This window comes from Bos mutus, chromosome 2, assembly GCF_027580195.1.
Source record: "Bos mutus isolate GX-2022 chromosome 2, NWIPB_WYAK_1.1, whole genome shotgun sequence".
In the NCBI taxonomy this organism is placed as follows: Eukaryota; Metazoa; Chordata; class Mammalia; order Artiodactyla; family Bovidae; genus Bos; species Bos mutus.
Window position 1 is genome coordinate 98,192,456 of NC_091618.1, and position 22,676 is coordinate 98,215,131.

At 38.7% G+C, this 22,676-nt stretch overlaps 1 protein-coding gene across 14 annotated transcripts in view; it reads left to right on the forward strand.

Annotated features, from left to right (window-relative positions):
• The window catches only part of PKP4 (plakophilin 4), a 258,016-nt gene that overhangs the window by 201,148 nt on the left and 34,192 nt on the right, over positions 1-22,676 (forward strand). For 11 of the 14 annotated variants that reach the window (XM_070357342.1, XM_070357348.1, XM_070357324.1 and 8 more), the window contains 4 exons: positions 3,514-3,702; positions 5,803-6,026; positions 12,528-12,656; positions 13,765-13,978. In XM_070357342.1, coding sequence (XP_070213443.1) covers positions 3,514-3,702; positions 5,803-6,026; positions 12,528-12,656; positions 13,765-13,978 — 756 coding nt within the window. The remainder of the gene's footprint in view (positions 1-3,513; positions 3,703-5,802; positions 6,027-12,527; positions 12,657-13,764; positions 13,979-22,676) is intronic. The other 3 variants (XM_070357345.1, XM_070357328.1, XM_070357335.1) reach the window with 1 other exon arrangement.

A 22,676-nucleotide genomic window follows, 5' to 3' on the forward strand; every position in this document is an offset into this window, starting at 1 on the left:
TAGCTATTTGTAAGGCCTCCTCAGATAACCATTTTGCCTTTTTGCATTTCTTTTTCTCTGGGATGGTCTTGATCACTGCCTCCTGTACAATGTTACGAACCTCCATCCTTAGTTCTTCAGGCACTCTTGTCTATCAGATCTAATCCCTTGAATCTATTTGTCACTTCTACTGTTTAATCATAAGGGATTTGATCTAGATCATACCTGAATGGTCTAATGGTTTTCCCTATTTTCTTCAATTTAAGTCAGAATTTTGCAATAAGCAGTTCATGATTGGAGCCACAGTCAGCTCCTGGTCTTCTTTTTTCTGACTGTATAGAGCTTCTCCATCTTTGGCTCCAAAGAATATAATCAGTCTGATTTCCATATTGACCATCTGGTGATGGCCATGTATAGAGTCTTCTCTTGTGTTGTTGGAAGAGGGTGTTTGCTATGACCAGTGCATTTTCTTGGCAAAATTCTCTTAGCTTTTGCCCTGCTTCATTTTGTACTCCAAGGCCAAATTTTCCTGTTACTCCAAGTATCCCTTGACTTCCTACTTTTGCATTCCAGTCTCCTGTAATGAAAAGGACATCTTTTTTGCATGTTAGTTCTAGAAGGTCTCGTAGGTCTTCATAGAACTTGAATGTTACTGGTTGGGGTGTAGACCTGGATTGAATGTGATACTGAATTTACCTTGGAAATGAACAGAGATCATTTTGTTGTTTTTGAGATTACACCCTAGAACTGCATTTTGGACTCCTTTGTTGACTATGAGGGCTACTCCATTTCTTCTAAGCGATTCCTGCCCGTAGTAGTAGATATAATGGTCATCTGAGTTAAATTCGCCCGTTCCAGTCCATTTAAATTCACTGATTCCTAAAATATCGATGTTTACTCTTGCCATCTCTTGTTTGACCACTTCCAATTTACCTTGATTCATGGACCTAACATTCCAGGTTCATATGCAATATTGCTCTTTACAGCATCAGACTTTACTTCCCTTACCAGTCACATCCACAACTGGGCGTTGTTTTCACTTTGGCTGCATCTCTTCATTCTTTCTGAAGTTATTTCTCCACTCTTGTGCAGTAGCATATTGGGCATCTACCAACCGGGGGAGTTCATTTTTCAGTGTCTTATCTTTTTGCCTTTTCATACTGTTCATGGGGTTCTCAAGGCAGGAAAACTGAAGTGGTTTGCCATTCCTTTCTCCAGTGAACCACATTTTGTCAGAACTCTCCACCACGTCCATCTTGGCTGGCCCAGCACGGCATGGCTCATGGTTTCATTGAGTTAGACAAGGCTGTGGTCCATGTGATAGGTTTGAACTTAATCTATTGGGGCTATATAATTTTGTAATTTTTTAATTGTTAATCTTTAAGACTGTGTATTTTTGTTTTAATGCATGAGTAGGTAAATAAAAATATTAACCATAATATTACAAGGATTTCTAATATCAAAAAATTGCTGTGTCTCACTGTAATTCTTAAGTTCTTTATTTCCTGTTGTAATCTGTCACATACAGTAATTTCATCTCAGTAGGAATCCTGTATCAGGGAATGTTCACTGGATACTTTCTATGGTTGTAAGTGTTAACAAGCTCATTTGGGTCCTTATGAAATCATAGTAAATGGCCACAAAAGTTTGCATATTACATGAATGCCATTGAAGACTCCAGCCAGATACTTGCACAATGAGCCTGTCACATTTTGAATGGAACAGAATGCTGTGGTCTCGTTTCACACCACAGTGGGAGTGGGCCAACGGGACTTGGCAGGCTTTAGGAGCATCCAGGGCTCAACTTGCCTTGGCCCAAGTGTTTGTGATCTTCAGTCTCACAGTAAATCAGGTATTCTACTGAATATGAAAATAGCACCTCATACTGATAAGATTTCCAAGGACTAGGTACATTTTGCTGCCCAGTTTTCATCACAGTTAACAAACAATGCTGGCACTTTTGTTCAGGATTCTCATGGGCTTTATAAAGAAATGGAGTTTATACTCTCTAAGAATGAGAAATCTGCCAGTAAATACAAAGCTGAAATCCTCAAATAAGAACTTTACAATAACAATCATAATATCATCCTTAGAGTTACATGGGCTTCCATGAGCCCCTGGTTGAACTGACCTCCCTCTTTAACCTTGTTTGTGGAGGGCTCTGTCCAGTCAGGATTTCTCACACTGTATGTCATTGATCCTTGAGAAGTAGTTTTGTCCAGTGTTGAGTGTGCAGTGACGGAGAGGGTACAGAGAGAGCTTCCACTCAGCCCTCCTCAAAAGCTCTCTGAAGAGGATGAACTGCATTTCCTTTTCGGCTCTGTTTCCTCAATTTTGGAATGGGAAGATTTGACTGAATAATTCCCCAATGACAAGATTATATAAACCTGTGATCTTTATTTCAGCAAGTGGGTAGCCAGTAGCCAAAACCCACATTTGTTCATTTAATTTCTTCCCATGTCACATTGCTCTCTGGGATAGGTAATAATCATTCATTTTAGAAGCTTTATGTATTAACTCTCTTGCCACTCCTCACTAAGCAACATATAATTATCACTCACATTCAGCCCCATTTGTTTTTAGTTATGCTATGATTATGTGAGCTAACAGGATGTGAATGATTGTATCTTTTTGTAATGAGTTACTGTGTTGACTGTTTGCAATCTTTTTAAAAGCAAATATATGCTGACTGACTTCAGATATGTTTGTGCTTTTCCTTCCTCATATTTGGAATATAACCTGAGTTGATACTCTTACAAAGTGACAGATTTTGCTTACTAATGATGACAAATCATACATTTCTGAGCATCATAGTACAGAAAATACTACGTCACTTTTTTAAAGAAATTAAAATATTTGGGTTTGGAATCTGCATTATAAACAGTTTGAATGAAAGAGTGGTTGAAGTAACAATACTAATACACTAACTTTGTACTTTTCCTTTATACCAGAAAGAAGGTAAACAAGAATCTGGTATGTGGGTTCCTGGAAAAATCCCTGTTTTGGTTTTGTCTTGTTTTTTTTTTTTTAATTGCAATAACAAATAATAAAATAATGCTTTATACATCTTATTAGTTTGCTGATGGTTTTTTAAACTCTATAACATAAAATTTCATTTTTCTGTAAAAAATTTGCATGAGTAAATTGAGACAAAGGTCCGAACAGTTCTTGAATATCAGCCTATTTGTAAGTACTGTGATGTAGGTGTTATCTTAAGCATTGGGATTTAAAGAGGTGTGGGACATGGTGGCGTGCTCTTTTTGGTTGCCATCATAAAATAACTTACAGTTGGGGGATGAATTTCAGAATATCAAGCCATTTAATAATTTTGTGTGTATATATGTATATTTTAGAAAATTTGCATTTATCCTGCTGCCAGGAGAAAGTCTTACTTTTAGAGTGTATATGGTATCCTGTAAAACTCACTGGGTTTGGTGTTTAGACTCAGCATTTGGTCATATTGATTAGGAGTTATACTTTTCACCTCACCACAGTGTTCCAAGTTTCTTAATGATGTAATTTTCCTGCCTGTAGGCTTACGGAGTTCCTATGCTAGTCAGCACAGCCAACTTGGACAAGACCTTCGTTCAGCTGTGTCTCCCGACTTGCACATCACTCCTATATATGAGGGGAGGACCTATTATAGCCCAGTGTACCGCAGCCCAAACCACGGAACCGTGGAGCTCCAGGGATCACAGACAGCGCTGTACCGCACAGGCTCAGGTGGGCGTCTGCTCTCTTCAGTTCCTTTCTTACTTTCACAGGTCCAAGAGTAGAGGATTTTATTGAGATGGGTTTCCTGGTAGAATGAACTCACATTGTCCATTTGGATGTTAGATAAACAGTTACAAAAGTAGATCAATAAACAGGAAAATAGAAGTTCAATTAGTACCTATTTATTTGTTGGCTTCCCTGGTGGCTAAGATGGTAAAGAATCTGCCTGCAATGCAGGAGATCTAGGTTTAATCCCTGGGTCAGAAAGATCTCCTGGAGAAGGGAATGGCTACCGACTCCAATATTCTTACCTGGAGAAATCCATGGACAGAGGAATGTAGTACCTGGTGGGCTACAGTTCATAGGAGTTGGACATGACTGAACAACTCTCACATCATAGATAATATATTTTTATCATAGTTCAGTCTAAACAGTTATACTTTAGTTCACAAATAAGTTTGTATAGCTATAAATCTGACTCCCTGAGTTCAAAGCATATCAGAAAGAAAAGTTTTGGGGAATATTTCTTTGTAATTTTTGTTGCCTAGAATACATCTTTAGAGAAAATCCTATGTGAGCTATTGGCTTGTCTTTGATTTGGCACATATGTGGCCCAGGTATATTTGGTATTACTCTTTTTTGATACTGAATTTTTTCTGAATGTTTAAGTGGTAGGATGTGAAATAAATATTCCTTATGATGGACTCAATCTAGGGCAGAATGCAGTGCTGACAGTTATAAAAATAGGGAGCTAGTGGAGGAAGGATTGAGAGTTTGGGATTAGCACATGCAAACTAGCATATGTAGGATTGACGAACAACAAAGACTTACTGTGTAGCACAGGGAACTATATTCAGTATCCTGTGATTAACCAGAATGGAAAAGAATAGGAAAAAGAATTTATATATATGTGTATATATATATGAAATGGAGTCACTTTGCTATAAGGCAGAAATCAATTCAACATTGTAAATCAACTATACTTCAATAAAAAATTTTTAAGTCAAAAAAGGAAAAACAGGGAGCTAGTGAATCACATTCTTGCACCCCTGGCCTCGTGTGTGCCACTCCATAGTCACTGATAGAGCAGAAACTAGAGCCTGTGACCCCGGGAGCTGCCAAGTTGTGCTACCAGTCTAGTTTATAGATTCTCAAGAGGACCCTTTTAAAAACAAATAATAATAAATTAGTATAGATTTATTAACATACCCATAAATGAATTCTAGATAGCAATGATAACACCCTAAAGGCACAACTCTAAGAGCCATATCTCACAGACCACCACGAGGGAAAAGACTGTTATTGCAAAAACTGACAGTTGGGTCCACTGTGGGATATTTCTTCTAAGAGAATGTTAAAATTTTTAATAGATGTTAGTGGAGAAATATTTCACTCTTTTGGTCTACACATTGAAGAATTTTTTGTGAGGTTTAAGAAATAAATAATGTTACTAAAATATGTTAATTGCAGGAAGATTATAAACACAATCGTTGGAGAGCTACCTATTGCAATAATTTGGAAAAAAATATTAAACACACTGTGCAATACTTTATACATAACATCAGGCAACAATTTTAGGGAGTAGCTTTAAAAGAATTTGATTGATTTATCAGTCTTCTTTCCTATAAAGTTTTTTTTCAATGTTATCAAAATCACACGTCTATAAATAAAATGTACATCAAAATAAGTAACCAGTATTCACTACATGTCCAAAGATTGGTTTCAATAATCTATAAGTTTGAAAAAATATCTTGCTTGTTTTTTATTGCTAAAATTAAGTTATAAAATTTTCCTATTTATTTCTAAGATCATTTTTCTTTCTTTCACTTGCAGTTTTGTTACTGAATCTTAAATATATTAAGACTCACTATGGGAATAGATTTATAGTTTCATTTTTGCTCTTTCCTGCTAATAAAATTGATATTAATATTTGTGTTATATTAAAAATTTCAGTTCCTTTTCCCACTAATGAACTAGATTGGTAATATCTAAAAGTAAGCAATTTATATAATTGTTAAAAACCCTTCTTAAAAGTAAAACCATTTTTACTTTGAAAATTATTTCTTTGTGGAGAACATACTAATCCTTTTTAAAATGTTGACTTTCTAGTAGGTGTTGGAAATCTGCAAAGGACGTCCAGCCAACGAAGTACCCTTACATACCAAAGAAATAATTATGCTCTGAACACAACAGCTACCTATGCGGAGCCCTATAGGCCAATACAGTACCGAGTGCAAGAGTGCAATTATAACAGGCTTCAGCACGTAGCACCGGCTGATGATGGCACAACGAGATCCCCGTCAATAGACAGCATTCAGAAAGACCCCAGGCAAGTACTAGTCAAGAGTCTCCAGAATGCCACCGTATCTCAGGAGTCAACCCTTTCCTTCATTCTTTTTTTTTTCCCAAGTTGCCCTATCTATTATAGCGTCAGTAAATTCTCATCTTTAATATTTTGCAGCACTGTATGTCACTGAGGTTAATTTTTAAAGATAGTTTCCTTCTTTTGGTGCATTAATAATAAAGTTAGAGAATGCACAGGTCAAAATATTTTACCAAGGCAACTACTTGAGAGCCTTAGTCTGAATTACACAAAAGATTTTAAAGGATCATTTTATACCCTTTCTTTTATCTTGACTGATTTTTTAGATGATGGCTTCAGAAAATGCATGAGGTTTTATATTGGGAAGTCCCAGTGTCACGTATATTTTGAATCATGTTGGTCAGTGCTGTATTGTGCTTTTATCAACTAGGTCCTTTGAAAAGCTTTTTGCCATTTAGGGGGAAATAGTTTACAAGAAATTGTCATATTGCATAAACAAAAAATATTTATTTCCTTGTTTTAATTTTATTTGGTCTTGTAGAAAAAGTGTTTTATTAAGATATACACGAGTCATTTAGTACTTGATTGATTTTGAAAAACTAGCTTCATGTCATTAATGAAAGTCATTTAAAATATTCAGGAAATAAAGATTTTTAGAAACTAAAAGAGAGTTTTAACTTCTGAAAGAGTGATATTATTTCTAAATTTTAAGCAGCTTGAGTGTTATTTTAAGGCATATATTAGCAAGATTTCATTCTCTCTTCACCCACAAATAGTTATTTCACTGAAAGATTGTTATAATTATCAATTCATTTTTAGCAGCCTACCAGCTCATTCTAATGAATGTGAATTTAAAGCATGAGTGAGCTTTGGTTATTAAAACAAAATAACTTTAGATACTTTGAACTGAGTGGGAAGCCCACTCCCCCACTAAAACTACTCCACCTATTCACTCTTTTGCCTAAATTTTTTTTACAGTGTATGTGTACATTTGATTCAGCTATTCCTGTTTGCCACCATTCTGTCATTTTAAGGATTTTTTAAAATAATTTGTCTAATAGCACCTCCAGTATAATTAAATTAAAATTTTTTACATGATTTTGTTTTTTTGAAGTCCTCACAGGAACAACAGAGTAGGGCACTCTGATAATACAGAAATTCTCTAAAGGGTTTTGAATTGTAGATAATTTAGAGCATACCTTGGCTGAACCTGCTGAGACGAGAATAGCTATCCAGAAAATCAGTGAAGTGATTAGAGCTTTGAGTTTAGTATGCATTCCTGAGGACTTAAGTTTTGACCTCTGTTTTGAACTGATTCATTATAAACAAGGATTTCATGTCTGATAATACACTTCAGTTATTCATAGTATGATAATTTCATAGTCTGATGCATAAAACTATTGTGGCTAGCTTTGATTATGTGCAGCTTCACTGATAATGTATTTTGTAAGATGAATAAATGATTATCTTATAATAATAGGTGCGTTTATTCTAGTCAAAACTGGAATCTAAGTGAGTTTAAAGTTTGAATATTCAAACCAAAGTAAAAGCTCATGACAATTTTAGTTTTAAAAATAACAACTTTAATATTTGTATTCACTTCTATACCTACTTTGTCATTAATGCCACATCATAGCCTGACACTTTCCCTGTAAGACTAAAGAAATTATTGATGTTTTCTATATATAAGGGATGAATTTTTTTAATAATGATCTAGTTTACAGCCAAAATGTATTAATGGTACAAATAATTCATCTGAAAGAAGGAACAAAGTACTTACTATGGAAAGTGGCAGTGAGACAGAATTCATGTTATTCTTTTTGAGGAGGGCTTCAGCTCTGACACTCACCGGCATAATTCCATTTACTGTCTCTTTCATCTTTATGCTATTGTCAAATATTTTACTTCTACACACATTGTAAAGCCCATAATATGGTACTGTTATTTTTACTGTAAATAGTTGTCTTTTAAAAAAATTATATGAAGTCAGAAACACGATCTTTTTATTCTCCTACATAATTATTTATAGTTTCCTGCACATCTTCCTATAAATTCTAGTTTCCATCTCAACTCATTTCCCTTCATCCCAAAGAACTTTCTCTAGCTTTTCTTATGTTTCATGTCTGCTGCCAACACATTCTCTCGACTTTAACTTATCTGAAAGTGTTTTTATTTACTAATTTTTAAAGGATATTTTTGCTAGATATATGATTCAGGATTAATAAGCTTTCATTTTCAGTGCTTTAAAAAGGACATTGTTCATTATCTTCAGAGTTCCATAGTTTCTGATGCAAAATCAGCCAACATTTGCATTATTTTTCTCATTAAAATAATGTATCTTTTCTCTGACCGACTTTCATATTTTTTCTCTTTTTTGTTGACCTTTAGCAGTTTTACTCTAACAAGCCTTAATTATGTTTTTCTTATATATAACCTGGTTGGGGTTCACTGAAATTCTTTACGTGTTGGTGATTTTACCAAAGTTGGGACATAGTAAACTATTATTTCTGTAAATATATTTTTCTGGCCCAAAATTCACTCTCCTCTCCTGGAATAACTTGACACCATCTCACAGGTTATTGTAGTTCTGCTCACTTTTAAAAAGTCTTTTTTCTCTGTGTTCTTCATTTAAGACTTTATTAATCTGTCTTCAGATTTGCTGTTTTTTTTCTCCCATGGGCTCCAATCTGTTGTTAAGCCCATCCAGTGAGTTTTTTTTCAAACAATTTGGCTTTTTTTTTTTTTTAATAGTTTTCATGTCTCTGATGACATTCCCCATCTATTCCCTCCTTAAATATATCTTTTGCATTATGTCGTTGAGTGTATTTATAAAAAGCATTTTAAAATCCTCTGATCTTTCCAGCATCTATGTTTTCTGTAAGTCTGTTTCTGTTATTTTCATCTTTGAGAGTCACAGTTTTCTGTTTCTTCTTACAGCCCTGTAGTTTTAAATTATAGGCTGGTTGTGTGGATGGTACATTGTTAGCACTCTGTGTTGTCTCCTCTTAGGGTTCTAAGCTTTATTGTGGCAAATAACTAAATTACTGACAGGTGCTGTTTGATCCTTCACAATTGATTCTGTTCCTTACTAGGACAGATCTATTTTAGATTTGTTTTACTCCCTAGCACATGGCCCTTACTCTGTGGCATTGTTGTTACTCCTAAGCATGGCCTTTGTGGAGACTAAATGCTGAGATGATCAGTAAGGTCTGCACTGTAACTGGGCTGGAGGTCCAACATCACCTGGTACGTATTCAGTTCTCATTCTGCTCTCCACCAAACCTGCATATATGCAGTGCTCATATATACATATACAGCCCAGTGCTCAACTAACGACTCGTGAGTAGACCATACACAGACTTGCAGCGTCTCCTCTGCATAGCCCTCTCCTCCCCAGTATCCTGCCCTGCAAATTTTAACCTCTTTAGCATCTCCAAATTCCAGTCTTTCCCCCTCAGGTAACTAAGACCATCATGCCCAAATGAACTTGCCATCCATCCAGCCCATGAATTGATAGCAGTCTTTCCAGGATAAATTTCTGCTGAAAATCAAGTTTGGAGTTGATGCCAGCTAAGCCTAACTCCCCATCTCCAACTGGCGCCCAACCTTTGTGTTGTCTGGCTTTAGTGACACCCAGGGCCACTAGGAAATCTTGACCATTTAAAGAGGACAGAATATATATTCGTAATGATTGAGTCTTCAAGGAAAAATTAAATCACACTCCTTGCACTCTGCTAATTACCTTGTAGATTTATATAGTAGGCTGTAGACAGATTTTCATCAAAAATAGTTAACAGTTTCAATGCATAAATGAAAATCTGCCTTTATAGAGACTGCCCCTACTTAGTATATGGTTCATTTTTCAGGGCTGATGAATGTTAGTAAAATATATATATCCTAATTCTAAGTATGTAAAATACTTTAATATATCACCACAATTTAGTCATCACAATCAGTCTAAGAAGAAGTTAGAAATAATAGTTTTATTGTTCCTATTTTACAGATGGTAAAACTGGAATTCTAAATAAATGGTTTTCAAAATCACATCATAATTGAAAGACCTTGGACCTAAACATAGGCAGTCTAGCTCCAAATTCTGTGCTTTTTCTGCTCTGTTATCCTCTCTCTCTTGGTATTTGTGGTTTTCTTAGTGCCTGTCTATCCCCCAAACTGGAAATTTCCATGTCATCCTTGACTTCAGTTTTCAGTAAGTAGATTATCTGGCTGCTGTCCAAAGAATAGGTGGGGGAGGGGTGATATTTGAAGGACAGTGAGCCCAGGTGGCATGTTATTGGTTCAGCCAAGATGGAAAGAGTAGATGCGTTGGATTTATATTAAATATTTTGGAGATGGTTAACAGAGTTGCAGGTGGATTGGATGAGAAAGATAAAGGGAAGAGAAAAATCAAGGATGGTCCTATTTTATTTTGGGCAAATGTGGGGATGGTGGATAGTCTCCTTGCCACCAGTTTTTCCTGATTCTAGTATATTCTTTACTTGGCCACGAGAGTTATCTTCCTTATAAATGTGACCATATTGCATTCTCTCACTCTTCTGCTTTAAAACCTCCACCAGGTAACGTTTCCTGTGTGGGAGAATAACACATGAACCACTGAACTCCACCTCTTAATACTAATGCCAGGTTCCTTGTCTATCTGTATCTAATGTTGTTTGATAGTGCCTACCGCATGCGGCAACAGTCAAGCTAAGTGAGATAATGTCTGTAAAGCTCTTGACATAATATCTGACACAGATAAACTCAGTAACAGTTCATGTTAGAGTATTAAGACTAAGCTTTTTTAGCTTGGAATACATGGCCCTGTACATGAGATCATGTCTTACTCAATGTTTGTGTCTCCAGCACCTGCTGTGGCGCTTGTAGCAGGAATTCACTGATGGGCGGTATGAATGTGTGTGTGCAGGTATGAAATGACCTGCCCCTTTGAAGTGGGTGAACCAGTTTATAACAGTTTCCTCCATCCTGTTATCAAAGTCTGCAAATGTGTTGCTTTGTGAACCATTTGTAAGAAACTTATCTTTATGCAACATAAGCATTAAATCACATTTAACAAGGATACCAAACAGTGAGCCATTTAAATGGCATCAGAAAATTCTGACAGTGTGGTATTATCTTATTTTAAAATGGTATGAAAATGTGTATGTATATTTAATATGATTGTGTACTCGTTGTACAAGGAGGGGGATAGTACAGGGGTAAGGGCGCAGACTCTGAAAGCTGATCGCTTGCTTGCTGTGTCGTGTCTGACTCTTTGCAACCCCGTAAACTGCCATGGGATTCTCCAGGCAAGAATACTGGAGTGGGTTGCCATTTGCTTCTCCAGGGGATCTTCCCAATCCAGGGATTGAACTTGCATCTCCTGCATTGCGGGCAGATTCTTTACCACTGAGCCATCAGGAAAGCCCACCTGAAAGCTGATGCCTGGATTCAAATGTTGCTCAGCTGTTGACTAGCCAGGTGTCTTTAGGCAAGTCGCTTAGCACTTCTGCTTCAGCCTCCAAATCTGAAAGACTGCTTTAAGTATAAATGCATTAACATACATAAAATGCCTGGAATAGTGCCTGGCACAGAATAGGTGCTCAGGAAATATTACATTCTGCTGCTGCTGCTGCTGCTAAGTCGCTTCAGTCGTGTCCGACTCTGTGCGACCCCAGAGATGGCAGCCCACCAGGCTTCCCCGTCCCTGGGATTCTCCAGGCAAGAACACTGGAGCGGGTTGCCATTTCCTTCTCCAATGCATGAAAGTGAAAGGTGAAAGTGAAGTCACTCAGTCGTGTCCGACTCTTAGCAACCCCATGGACTGCAGCCTAGCAGGCTCCTCTGTCCATGGATTTTCCAGGCAAGAGTACTGGAGTGGGGTGCCATTGCCTTCTCCGATATTACATTCTACTTAATAATAATACAGTTTTTAACAATTGTGTATACACACATGTGCACACTTGATATGTTGAAAAAAGACCAACAGGAAACATAAACAGTGGTTTTCTCTGGATATAGGATTACTGGAAAAAAAATTGTTATCATGTTTTATATTTATTATAATCAAGAGCAACCATATATATTAAATTTCTTATAAACCATCAGGCATGCGGTATTTCCACTAGCCTTCTTCCTCCCTCCCCAGACGTGACATCTTCTCAGCTAGCTGAAGTGCACTTGCACTCGCACCTGCAAATTTCTTGCAGAGGCAGAAAGGCATAAAATTAGAATCAGGAGAAGGAAAACAAAAATGGAAAAGTAACTCATATTAAGAACCTCCTTTGTGCCCCGGATTCTTTCTGTGCATCATGATTCTTTAAGATCATAAGTATCTGTGATATGTTCATCAGTGGGAAAATATTATTTATGTATATTTTTAAATTTTATTTATTTTTTAGGATATTTGTAACGTCCTATTGTGGTCTCCACTCTTTTCTTTTGACAGATGTTTTGTTCAGTTTATGGTAGACCCTGGGCCTCGCTTTCTGAAGCCGTGTTTTTCTCTTGCAGGGAGTTTGCCTGGCGTGATCCTGAGTTGCCTGAAGTCATCCACATGCTGCAGCACCAGTTCCCGTCAGTTCAGGCAAACGCAGCGGCCTACCTGCAGCACTTGTGCTTCGGTGACAACAAAGTGAAGATGGAGGTACAGGACCAGTGCCTGGGGTGCCCAAGACAGCCGCGGGGAGCGGGGAGGGTGGAGCAGTGCCTTTCTCTTTAGCAGCTGTGTGCCTGCGTGCTTGAGAAATGGCCCAGTGCGTCTAGAGGCCCTTTAAAAGAGATGTTTCGATACCAGTTACTCTTTTACTTCTCAACTGCGCATTTCAATATTTCTTGGGAAAAGCTGCAATGAGGATATTTCTGGAAGTACATTTAGCTTTTTCAAATCATGTGTCCACTCATTACCTTATTTATAAAACATGAAGCAAAATCAATTTAACCTGCAGTTTTAAAAGTATTTTCTGTAAATCTGTTAGATACAAATTATAATATGTACTTATGAGCTCACGTATTTTATGAGATTCTGGTCAAGATTGGTGCCAACACGTAATTAAGTAAAGAATTTATAGCCATTACTAATTCTGAATATATATGAATATTTTATTTCAGATTTTAAGCATTTGGGGCTTTTATTGAAAATAGTCACTGGTTTTGGCTGGATTTCACATTTTAAGCCATTTTTCCCCCTGCAGTGTCATGCAGCATTTGTTTTTTTCATCCCTTAAAATTTAGAACAACACACAGTTACAGACCTAAAGGTGGATGCTGCAGATAAAGCCCCAAAATATTCATATAATGTACTAATGAAGTGACAAATGGAAGAAAATTTAGGAGAGGAGAGTCACCCGGAGACACGATTCTAGAAAGCCAATGACTTCAGTCAAAACTCCCCTCCCTTGTTTTCTTCAACCCCGCATAACTTTGTGTGCTTGTGTATTTGTGCATTTCACTCAGAAACAGCAGTGCGATCCCTGTGTATGTTCAGGGGTTGGTGTGTGACTGTGCTACCTGTGTGTGGCCCCTAGTCCACCTAGGGTCTCCCTTCCCTTCTTTAAGCCATGAACCTGTGAAAAGAGCTTCATCTTAGAGAGCGTCCTTAAAATTTATAAAGCACGTTTTCTTAGGATAAAAAGTGCCCTTTTGAAATGATCTGAAGTTATCTGTTTTCCATGATCTTTCCATAATAGTCTTTTGTTTGACCTCTGATTGACCACATGTCACTTAGGCCTGGTGCTTAATGTTTTTCATTCTAGGTGTGTAGGTTAGGGGGAATCAAGCATCTGGTTGACCTTTTGGACCACAGAGTTTTGGAAGTTCAGAAGAATGCTTGTGGTGCCCTCCGAAACCTTGTTTTCGGCAAGTCTACAGATGAAAATAAAATAGCAATGAAGAATGTTGGCGGGATACCTGCCTTGTTGCGACTGTTGAGAAAATCTATTGATGCAGAAGTAAGGGAGCTGGTCACAGGTGGGTACAAAATGTGATCTTGTCTTGAAGGAGGTGTTGAAAACCATCTAAACTCTGCCCGTGTATGGTGGCATTGTGAAGGACTTTAAAAGGTCTAGGAGGAGATGATGATACAGTGCTCACAGCTGTGACAGTGGCTCATACAAGTTACTCTAATGATTCAGAAGGCCCTTGCAGTGCTAGAGTCGTCTCTCCTAGTCTCATTCATTGTATTCGTTAGTGAGCAAGGATCAGCTAACAGATCTCTTGTTCACAAAGGGTTGAATACATTATTTTTCATTACATACTCCATAGTAATTACTCATTTTAAATAGATTTGGTTTCCTTCACTATGAAAATAAACTGTACTTAATGGATTGGCTACCTGCCACTTCAGTTCAGCCAGTGTCTGAATGCCTGTTAGTATCTCAGACACTTCTCCAGGTAACTGGAGATGTAAAATGGATAAAAGTCCCTGCCCTCATGTAGCACTTCGATTCCAGTGGAGCACAAGTGATTTTCTGTGAATGTCAGTGAAAAGTGCAAGTGCCGAACTCAGTAGAGGTTGCCCTGGGAGCACAGCTGATGGGTAGGGAAGTTCTCTGAAACCAAAGGTGGCCTAAAGGTTCAGGAGGCATTGGCTGGGTACAGAGGGGATATATTTCCAGTCGCAGGCAGAGGCTTGGAGACAGCATGGGATCTAGGAGCAGAGCTATCAGCAGAAGGGGGATTCTGTAAGAAGATAAGACCAGAGAGAAACACAGGCCTGGTTTGGGGAACTTGTGTTCCCGATGCAGTGGGAGGGATCATGGGACATGGCATGACTAGTTTGGGCTTTTAAATGCGTTCTTCCAGCAGGCAACTGGGTGGGGGATTAATTTAAAGTAGAGGAGCCTGGCACCTGAGAGGGCTGTGAGGAGGGTAGGAGTCTAGAGATAATGGCTTGTACTATTCACTGGTAGTGGGCAGTGAAGAAGAGGGAGCCATGAGAGAAATATTTCATGGCCAGGGCTTGATTGTCAAATTTGGGGAGCGAGCAACCCAGAGAAACAGTGATGCTTTGTCTTGATGTCAAGCTGAAAAAACCATTCTGCAGGAGGGTGAACAAATGACAGCACTATTTATAATAGACTATTAGGGGGAAATACTGAGTATTCATTGGTAGGGAAATGGTTAAATAAATGGCAGTACATCCACACAGCGAAACTACATAGAAGGGTTAAAATAAGCGCATTAGCACTATCTGTAGCGACAGAGAAATCTCTACAACTGCTTGCAGAATGATAAACCCAGTATGATACTATAGCATAAGTGTTAAAGTATGCAGGTTGAGGCTATAATTTATTTTTTGATAGAGACACACTCAAGAAAGGTAAAATTTTTTATTAAAATGATAAAAGACAGATTCAGGATAGTTGGTTATGTCTACAGGGTACAGGTGGAGAAAAAGGGATTGGGGAGTAAAATCCAGCTCCATTTCTTTAAAAAGAAAGAGAAATCTAAAACAAATAAGACAAAATGTTAATGCAGCTGATCCTTGGATAACCTGGGGTTTGGAGGCACTGATCCCCCGTGCAATCAACACTCTGTGTATAGCTTACAGTCAGCCCTCCACATGTGTGGTTCCTCCATGTCTACAGTTCTACATCCATGGATTTGACCAACCACCGGTTGTACAGCACTGTAGTTTTTACTATTGAAAAAAAAAGCCACATTATTAGTGGACCCATTTCAAACCCATATTGTTCACAATTCAATTTCATTTAACAAAACTAGGGGTAGTAGACATCTGGGTGTTTGTTTTATACTTGCTTTGCTATTTTTCATGCTTGAAATAGTTAACTTAAAAAATTTTAACATTTTTTTCAAAATTAAACCCATTCCCCAGTGGCTTCCACTGTCAAATCAGAGCTTTAGGTTCTGTCAGCTCTTACTCAGTCACACTTGCTGCTGCTAAGTCACTTCAGTCGTGTCCGACTCTGTGCGACCCCAGAGACGGCAGCCCACGAGGCTCCACCGTCCCTGGGATTCTCCAAGCAAGAACACTGGAGTGGGTTGCCATTTCCTTCTCCAATGCAGGAAAGTGAAAAGTGAGAGTGAGGTCGCTCAGTCGTGTCTGACTCTTAGTGACCCCATGGACTGCAGCCCACCAGGCTCCTTCATCCATGGGATTTTCCAGGCAAGAGTACTGGAGTGAGTTGCCATTGCCAGTCACACTTAGTAATATATTAATAACAAACCATCTCGAATCTAATATTTAGTTAAGGGGAATCAGCTTTCTTGTAAGATATTAATGTTCAAAGTAAATGCCCTGTATTCAAATAAAGCATGAAAATTATGTACTAAAAGTAGAATCCACGTTATGTATAAACTCCAAAATGGATTGCTTGCCCTAATGTAGTTTGAATATTAATGCTTTAACACATCTAAATTACATATTGATTTAGGTGTATGTACTTCCTCTTTATAATATGTTCTTAAAACATCAAACCCTCTCACACACACAAAAATAATTTCTTTGTATTTACATATTGTGTATTGTGTGTGTGTATGAAATGAAAGTTAGAACAAGAAATAGAATTAAGAAGAAAAGATTATAGACATAGCTGTTTAAGAAGCTAGGACTGTCACTGTGATTACACCCAAAAATTTATCCTAAGCTCCCTGTTAGGCATAGAGAAGATGGTGTTATTTGCAGTATATGAGTTTTTTCTTTCCTCATATGATATTTCTTTCCCATCACTTTGAACATATATATGAATGTTCAATATTTTCTCCCAGTAACCTACCTGTGCAGCCAGCAAGGCTACCGAATGATGTGTGCGGGCTCCCTGAGGGACCAGGGGGCAATCCAGGGTCAACCTGACCTTGGAAACACAGCGTCTACTAGATCTGGTTCTCTTTTGATTAACTAGGCTGATTTTTCATGGCTTGGTCCTTAACATCCATAATGTGCAGCTTTTTTCTGTTCTGTCATAATTTCTCACAGGAAGAGGGAGTCTTGGCAGCTTTTTTGTTTCTGAGGTTTTATCCTTGGGAGGAATTGTTACAGTGTCTTTCCTGAACTGAGCTCAAGAAATTTGTTATGATTTAGTGATAAACAAGAAGTAAAGTGCATGAAAGTTTGGTGATTTCTTTTTCATTTTAGAATAAATCAAATTTATTTGAAGTAGAGCCAGACTGTACTACTAAGGGCTTTTATGTACTAATTTACCTGGTGCATACTCTGGATGGGAGTACTAATTTAGCTGCTTTACTACATATTTCATCATTTCTATTTGGGAACAGTACTAAGTTGCTGAGAACACAAGATATTTTAAGACTTGGACCTTGACCTTGAAAGGAGGATATGAGTTTTCCCAATTCAAAAAACTATTTCCCTAATAGATTGTATCAGTTCCAATATAAAACTAGCAACAACCTCTGATATTTCTGTCTTAGAAACAGCTGCCAGTAGCTTTTAGCCTATTATAGAAGTATTTTTTAGCCATAGTTATAGGGTACGGAATATTAACAACTGTTTTATAGCTCTGTATTTGTACCTGTAACAATTTATGTTGGTGTGTGGATGGATTGCTTATGAAATATTTTTTGCAAAAGTAGGCTTTGCTTTGGAATGGGAGTAGCCAGTGTGTAAACAGGTCACTGAGATGACAATATAGAAAGGAGTTGGACCAGAGAACTTACAGAATTGAGTTTCCAGTTTCAAAATGCTATATGTCAGCCCAAGTTTGATTTGTATATAAACATTATCTACCTAATATGAAACTACCAAGTCATAATATAAATTGAGCATGGTTACTTGGCAGTGTATGTGTATTATATTTATACATTTATTTGTAGCTTAAGATTTATGGAGACAAGAAAAATCTATTCACATTTCTCAATTCCAGAATTTAGTAGTACCAACTTTAATGATCAGTGGTGGTTTACTGTTATTTTTAAATTTATTTATTTATTCATATTTTTAGCTGTGCTGGGTCCTCGTGGTGGTGCATGGGCTTTCTCCAGTTGCAGTGAGTGGGGTCTACCCTAGTTGTGGTGCAAAAGGCTTCTCGGTGCAGTGGGTTTTCTTGTTGCAGAGCACAGGTTCTGCAGGTTCTGGACTTTGTTGCCCCGTGGCATATGGAATCTTTCTGGACCAGGAATTGAACCCATGTCCCCTGCATTGACAGGTAGATTCTTAACCCCTGGAACCACCAGGGAAGTCCTCAGTAGTGTTCTAAGAGCAACTAATCCCTGATATGTTTTAGAGAATGACAACATCTAGAGATCCTTCTGCCCTTTCATTAACTATTCCTCAAGTCAAACACTCATAAACTCTCTAAATCATAGAATCACAAGATTGGAAGGGACCTCAGAATTCATTTTGCCCATCAGCCATCTAACGCATGGAGCCCCTGGGTGGCTTCCCTGGTGTGCAGGCCGCCCACCATTTGCTTGAACCCACAGGGACAGGGAAGTCATTACTTTGTTATTACTCAGTCATTAAGACTGAGCAGCAGGGTTGTCCAGAAAGCACCAAGAAAACATTAAGTATGACTGGAGAAGCAAGGAAGAGAAGCCCTCGGGAGCTCATTTTGCCTAGGAATAGCCACTCCAGTATTCTTGCTTGGAAAATTCCATGGACAAAAGGAGCCTGGTGGCTACAGTCCATGAGGTTGCACAGTCGGACATGACTAAGCATGCACACAGATAGCCCCAAATCCAGCCTTCCAGATTGCTCCTAACTGGGAAAGCATGCCCCAGTCTGAACCATTTTCATTAAAACACATCTGCTCCAGACTTGGTTTGAAGGGTGTGCTATGTGACTGCATCACGCAGCATTCCCTATCACCTGTCCATCTCCTGGAAGCTATCCTTCCAAATACTAATGTTCTGCCAGTGTCTCCACAAAGTACTCTGACCGTGGCCAATCTTGCATGATGCTTGGTCTTTGTAGGTATAGCCTAAGAGTTCTTCAGTTAAGTTATAGTCAACTTTGGATCATGAAATGTTAAAGCACAATGCAACTGTCTTGTTCAAAATATTGTATCACTTGAAAATTGGTATCCCCTTGTTCTGTTGTTCTTAACATTAAGTAATTCAACCTAGTTATTAATCCAAAGCCCTTTTTTCTAGTTCCTTTTGTTTCAGTTTGGCATTCTTAACACACTTCAGTGAAGAAGTTTTAACTGTTGTTTTAAAAAGATGCCTCGCCTTTGCTTTAAATATAATAACTGTCCAGGGCCTGCATTTTGGGCCACATCTTTATTTTCAGGGGAAAAAAGGAAAAAATACTTGTAGCCAAGTATATTTTCCCAGGAGAGTGTGGCTGCCATTGTTAATTAAAATAGTTCTCTAATATGTAACATGATTCTGTGTTTTCTTCATTGTGTTGAACATTTTCCAGGTTGAAACCTAATGAGCTTTTCTTCCAGTAAGTGCTGATATGTGTAGGTGAGGTTTGTATTACAAAGATACTTTTTGCCTTTATTGTGCTTAAACCTGAAAGCTGGATGAAGTATGGTTTTCCCCCGGTTGGGTTGTAACATGAACGTCTACTAGGTCACAGGCTGTGGATAAAAAGTGGGATCATCTTGTCACTAGAAAAAATGTGTTGAATTTACTTGTTCAGGATAATTAGTATTTCTAAGCTAGGATATGTCAGCTTCAAGTTATTGAGCATCCTGAAAGAATCACTTTTTAAAACTATAGAAATTGAAGATATTGCATAGAATCTGGAGGCCTGCCTTTTAATGCACCAGATGTCCCAAAATTATCACACTTCTCTTACCCCCATTAACACTGGTGTTAAATACCCAAAAGTAGCCTTTGGATAATAATGGACTTTGTTTAAATGACTGCCATATTCACATTCCTTCCAATTTAGCAAGTGATTATTCATCCATATGGCTAAATAAAATATTTCCACACTGTTTATTTTAAAATTTTTGGATGCCAGCAGTGGATTCCAGACACTATGAAGAACGTGAAATTACGCATATTCCTTTCCTAATCATTAGCTCCATATTTCTAATTAGTAAATTAATAAGAAAATGATTGCTGTGGAAGAGGAAGAGTAGATGGGCCAGGCTAAAGTTTAGCAAACAGCAGGACATCCTATAAAGAGCCAGAGCTTAATGGACATGCATTCAGCCTTTTGGATGGTTGCTTGCCATTACAGGATGAAATAATTGCTAAACATGTCCCCTTGGCCTAATTAATGTGCCTTCAAAACAGTCATTTATTCTCTGATCCAGAGAGGAGTTGGCCTACTACTGTCTGCTGTGCTTTTTGTGGGCCCCTAGAGCTCTTCGGAGCCGCATGGGTAGTTTTCAGAAATCAAGCAGCATCGCCCCCCAGTTCTCAGCGTAAGTCGATAGAATCCTTACCACTTGGTCTACTTTATAAAATAGCATTTTATTATTAAATGCATTCTCTTCTTTACTGAACATTTCAAACCATAAAAATCAATAATGAGAAATAAAATGACAAAAGTTTCATTGGTAGCAAGACAATAATAGCTTGATAGATGCAACAACTGCTAATTCAAAGTCACAGAACTTTGAGCTGGAAAGGGCCGTAAAGAAATCTATTCTGCCCCTGGTATTTCAGCGTAAGAAACTAGGGTGCAGAGAGGTTGGCTTCCCTGGCTTGCAGGTTGGAACTGTTTCCTCCCTGCCTCTGCCTGCCCCAGCCCATCCCCCAAGTCTGGGGGAGGGTGCAAAAGCCCATTTTCACATCTCATGTTCCTTAATCTTTCAAATTACCACCAAAAAGAATTTTTTAAAAAGTCCCATATCTCCTTTACTGTCTGAATTTCACCCAGATGTATGGAGAAATATTTTTGAACTTAGTCACTGGCATGACCACATCAAACTAATGATCAGGTAGTTTGCTTCAAATATGTGAAATGTGATCTTAGCCTTGTATTTCAAGATTTGCATCCTGAGTATGAAAAGATTTGCCCTTGGAAGTGGAATGTGACATTCTGTTTAGTGCGTAGGGTTCTGAACACCAAGCAGGATGAGGCAGTCAAGTGGGGAGACTCAGAGACTCCTGGAGAATTCAAGTGGTCAGCCACTGGTCTTGGGTGGGGTATCTCAGCACGAGCCAGGCCCCGTTAACGACACTCTTTCAGTAAACCAGCCAGCATGTTAGTGTGAGAAGGATGAGAGCACATGACAAAATACCCAAAAAAGATGCCCAGAAGACCCCACCCATGTTTCTCGGGTCTTTTGCAGTTTCGGAGTCTTTCTGATCTCTTAAGACTTAGGACTGGAGGCCCTTCTGTCTCTAAGCTGCTCTGCTTGGATCAGATGACTCAGTAGAAGCTTGGTGCCATTACAAATGCATAAGTACATTCCTGGAACACATAGAAGTCAGATGTGGAACCTACAATGGCAGGAACTTTTTCTTAGGGCAATCTCTGTGTAAATGGCCTAACTCTGTCAGCACCTGAAGTGACCTGAAGATCAACCAGGGTGGCCACGTCACTACCCCCACTGCCACCTCTGCATCAGAGCACTTCTCTTAGAAGGATTTCCCTTCATGTGACCCATTCACTTTTATAAACTGCCCCCCAGCAGAGGCAGTCATCCTTTATGTGCCTTACGGGCCATTCTTAGTCAGCAATTCTAAATTGTAAGCTGATTTATTTTCAGAGGAAATGCCTTTCCAGGGTACATAAGACCGTATCCCTCCGTGATGTCATTAATCCTCTCAACCTGCCTCTAAAGTTGGGAAGTTACCTAGGTAAGAAAGAATATGATGAAATGCAAATGTGGGTCTGTAAGTGGAGCTTTAGAAATTGATAGATCTTTTTAAAGATGCTGTGATCCACCTTTGTATCGGAAAAATCACAGAAACAAAGGCTAACCCTTACGTTCTTTAAAACTCTATACAGATAAAGATCAATCATTTGAGTCCTTTGGCTGGGAAGAGTTTAAACAGCCAGAGTAGTCCCCTTCCAATTGAACATGCAGGCTGGGACCACACTGTGTGCAGCATCTGAGCCATTACTCACGGTGACAGGAACCGGAGGTCCTGACCATCGTGACCACAGCAGGGTCCGAGTTAGCCTTCCCATGCCTGGCATGGAGTACGTGTTAGCTGAGCAGGAAATCTCAGGGAGCAACCAGGGTCGCAAAGCAAGCCCCGCAGGCTGGCTGGGCCAGGCCTCCCTGTGGGACCTAGCTCTCGAGGCAGCTGCACTGCCCCCCACCTAGGATGGCACTGTGCCAACCAGCAATGAGTGTAGCAAAGCCTAGGCTGGCAGCAAGGGCACAGGAAAAAGAAAGCCAGGAGCTAGGAGTGTAAGCCAGGCCCAGGACTGCACATTCAGCTAGTCTGGGGGTCACCACACATGTTTTAGGAATCTCTGCTGCGATGGTCTCATCTTGGGAACCCTGGAGATGATTACCCCACCATGACTTGTTTTCCTGGGAATTTCTCCAGAGAAAGCCATTACTGTAATTAAAGACACTCTCATAATAATTGCTTTCCTATTATTTCATTTCTGTCTCAATGTCATAATTTATTCACAGCATTCCTGTCCTAGTGGAAAGTTTGAGATATTTACCTGAAGCCACAAATAGCAAATACTTCTCACACTATTTTTTCCCACTCCCCCTTGATTTCCTTGTTTCTGTCAGCTGAACCATAGTCTCACACATGAGCTAAACTGTTGACTCATCTTTGACATCACCCTCAGCTTACATCAGGCTCCAAATTCTCA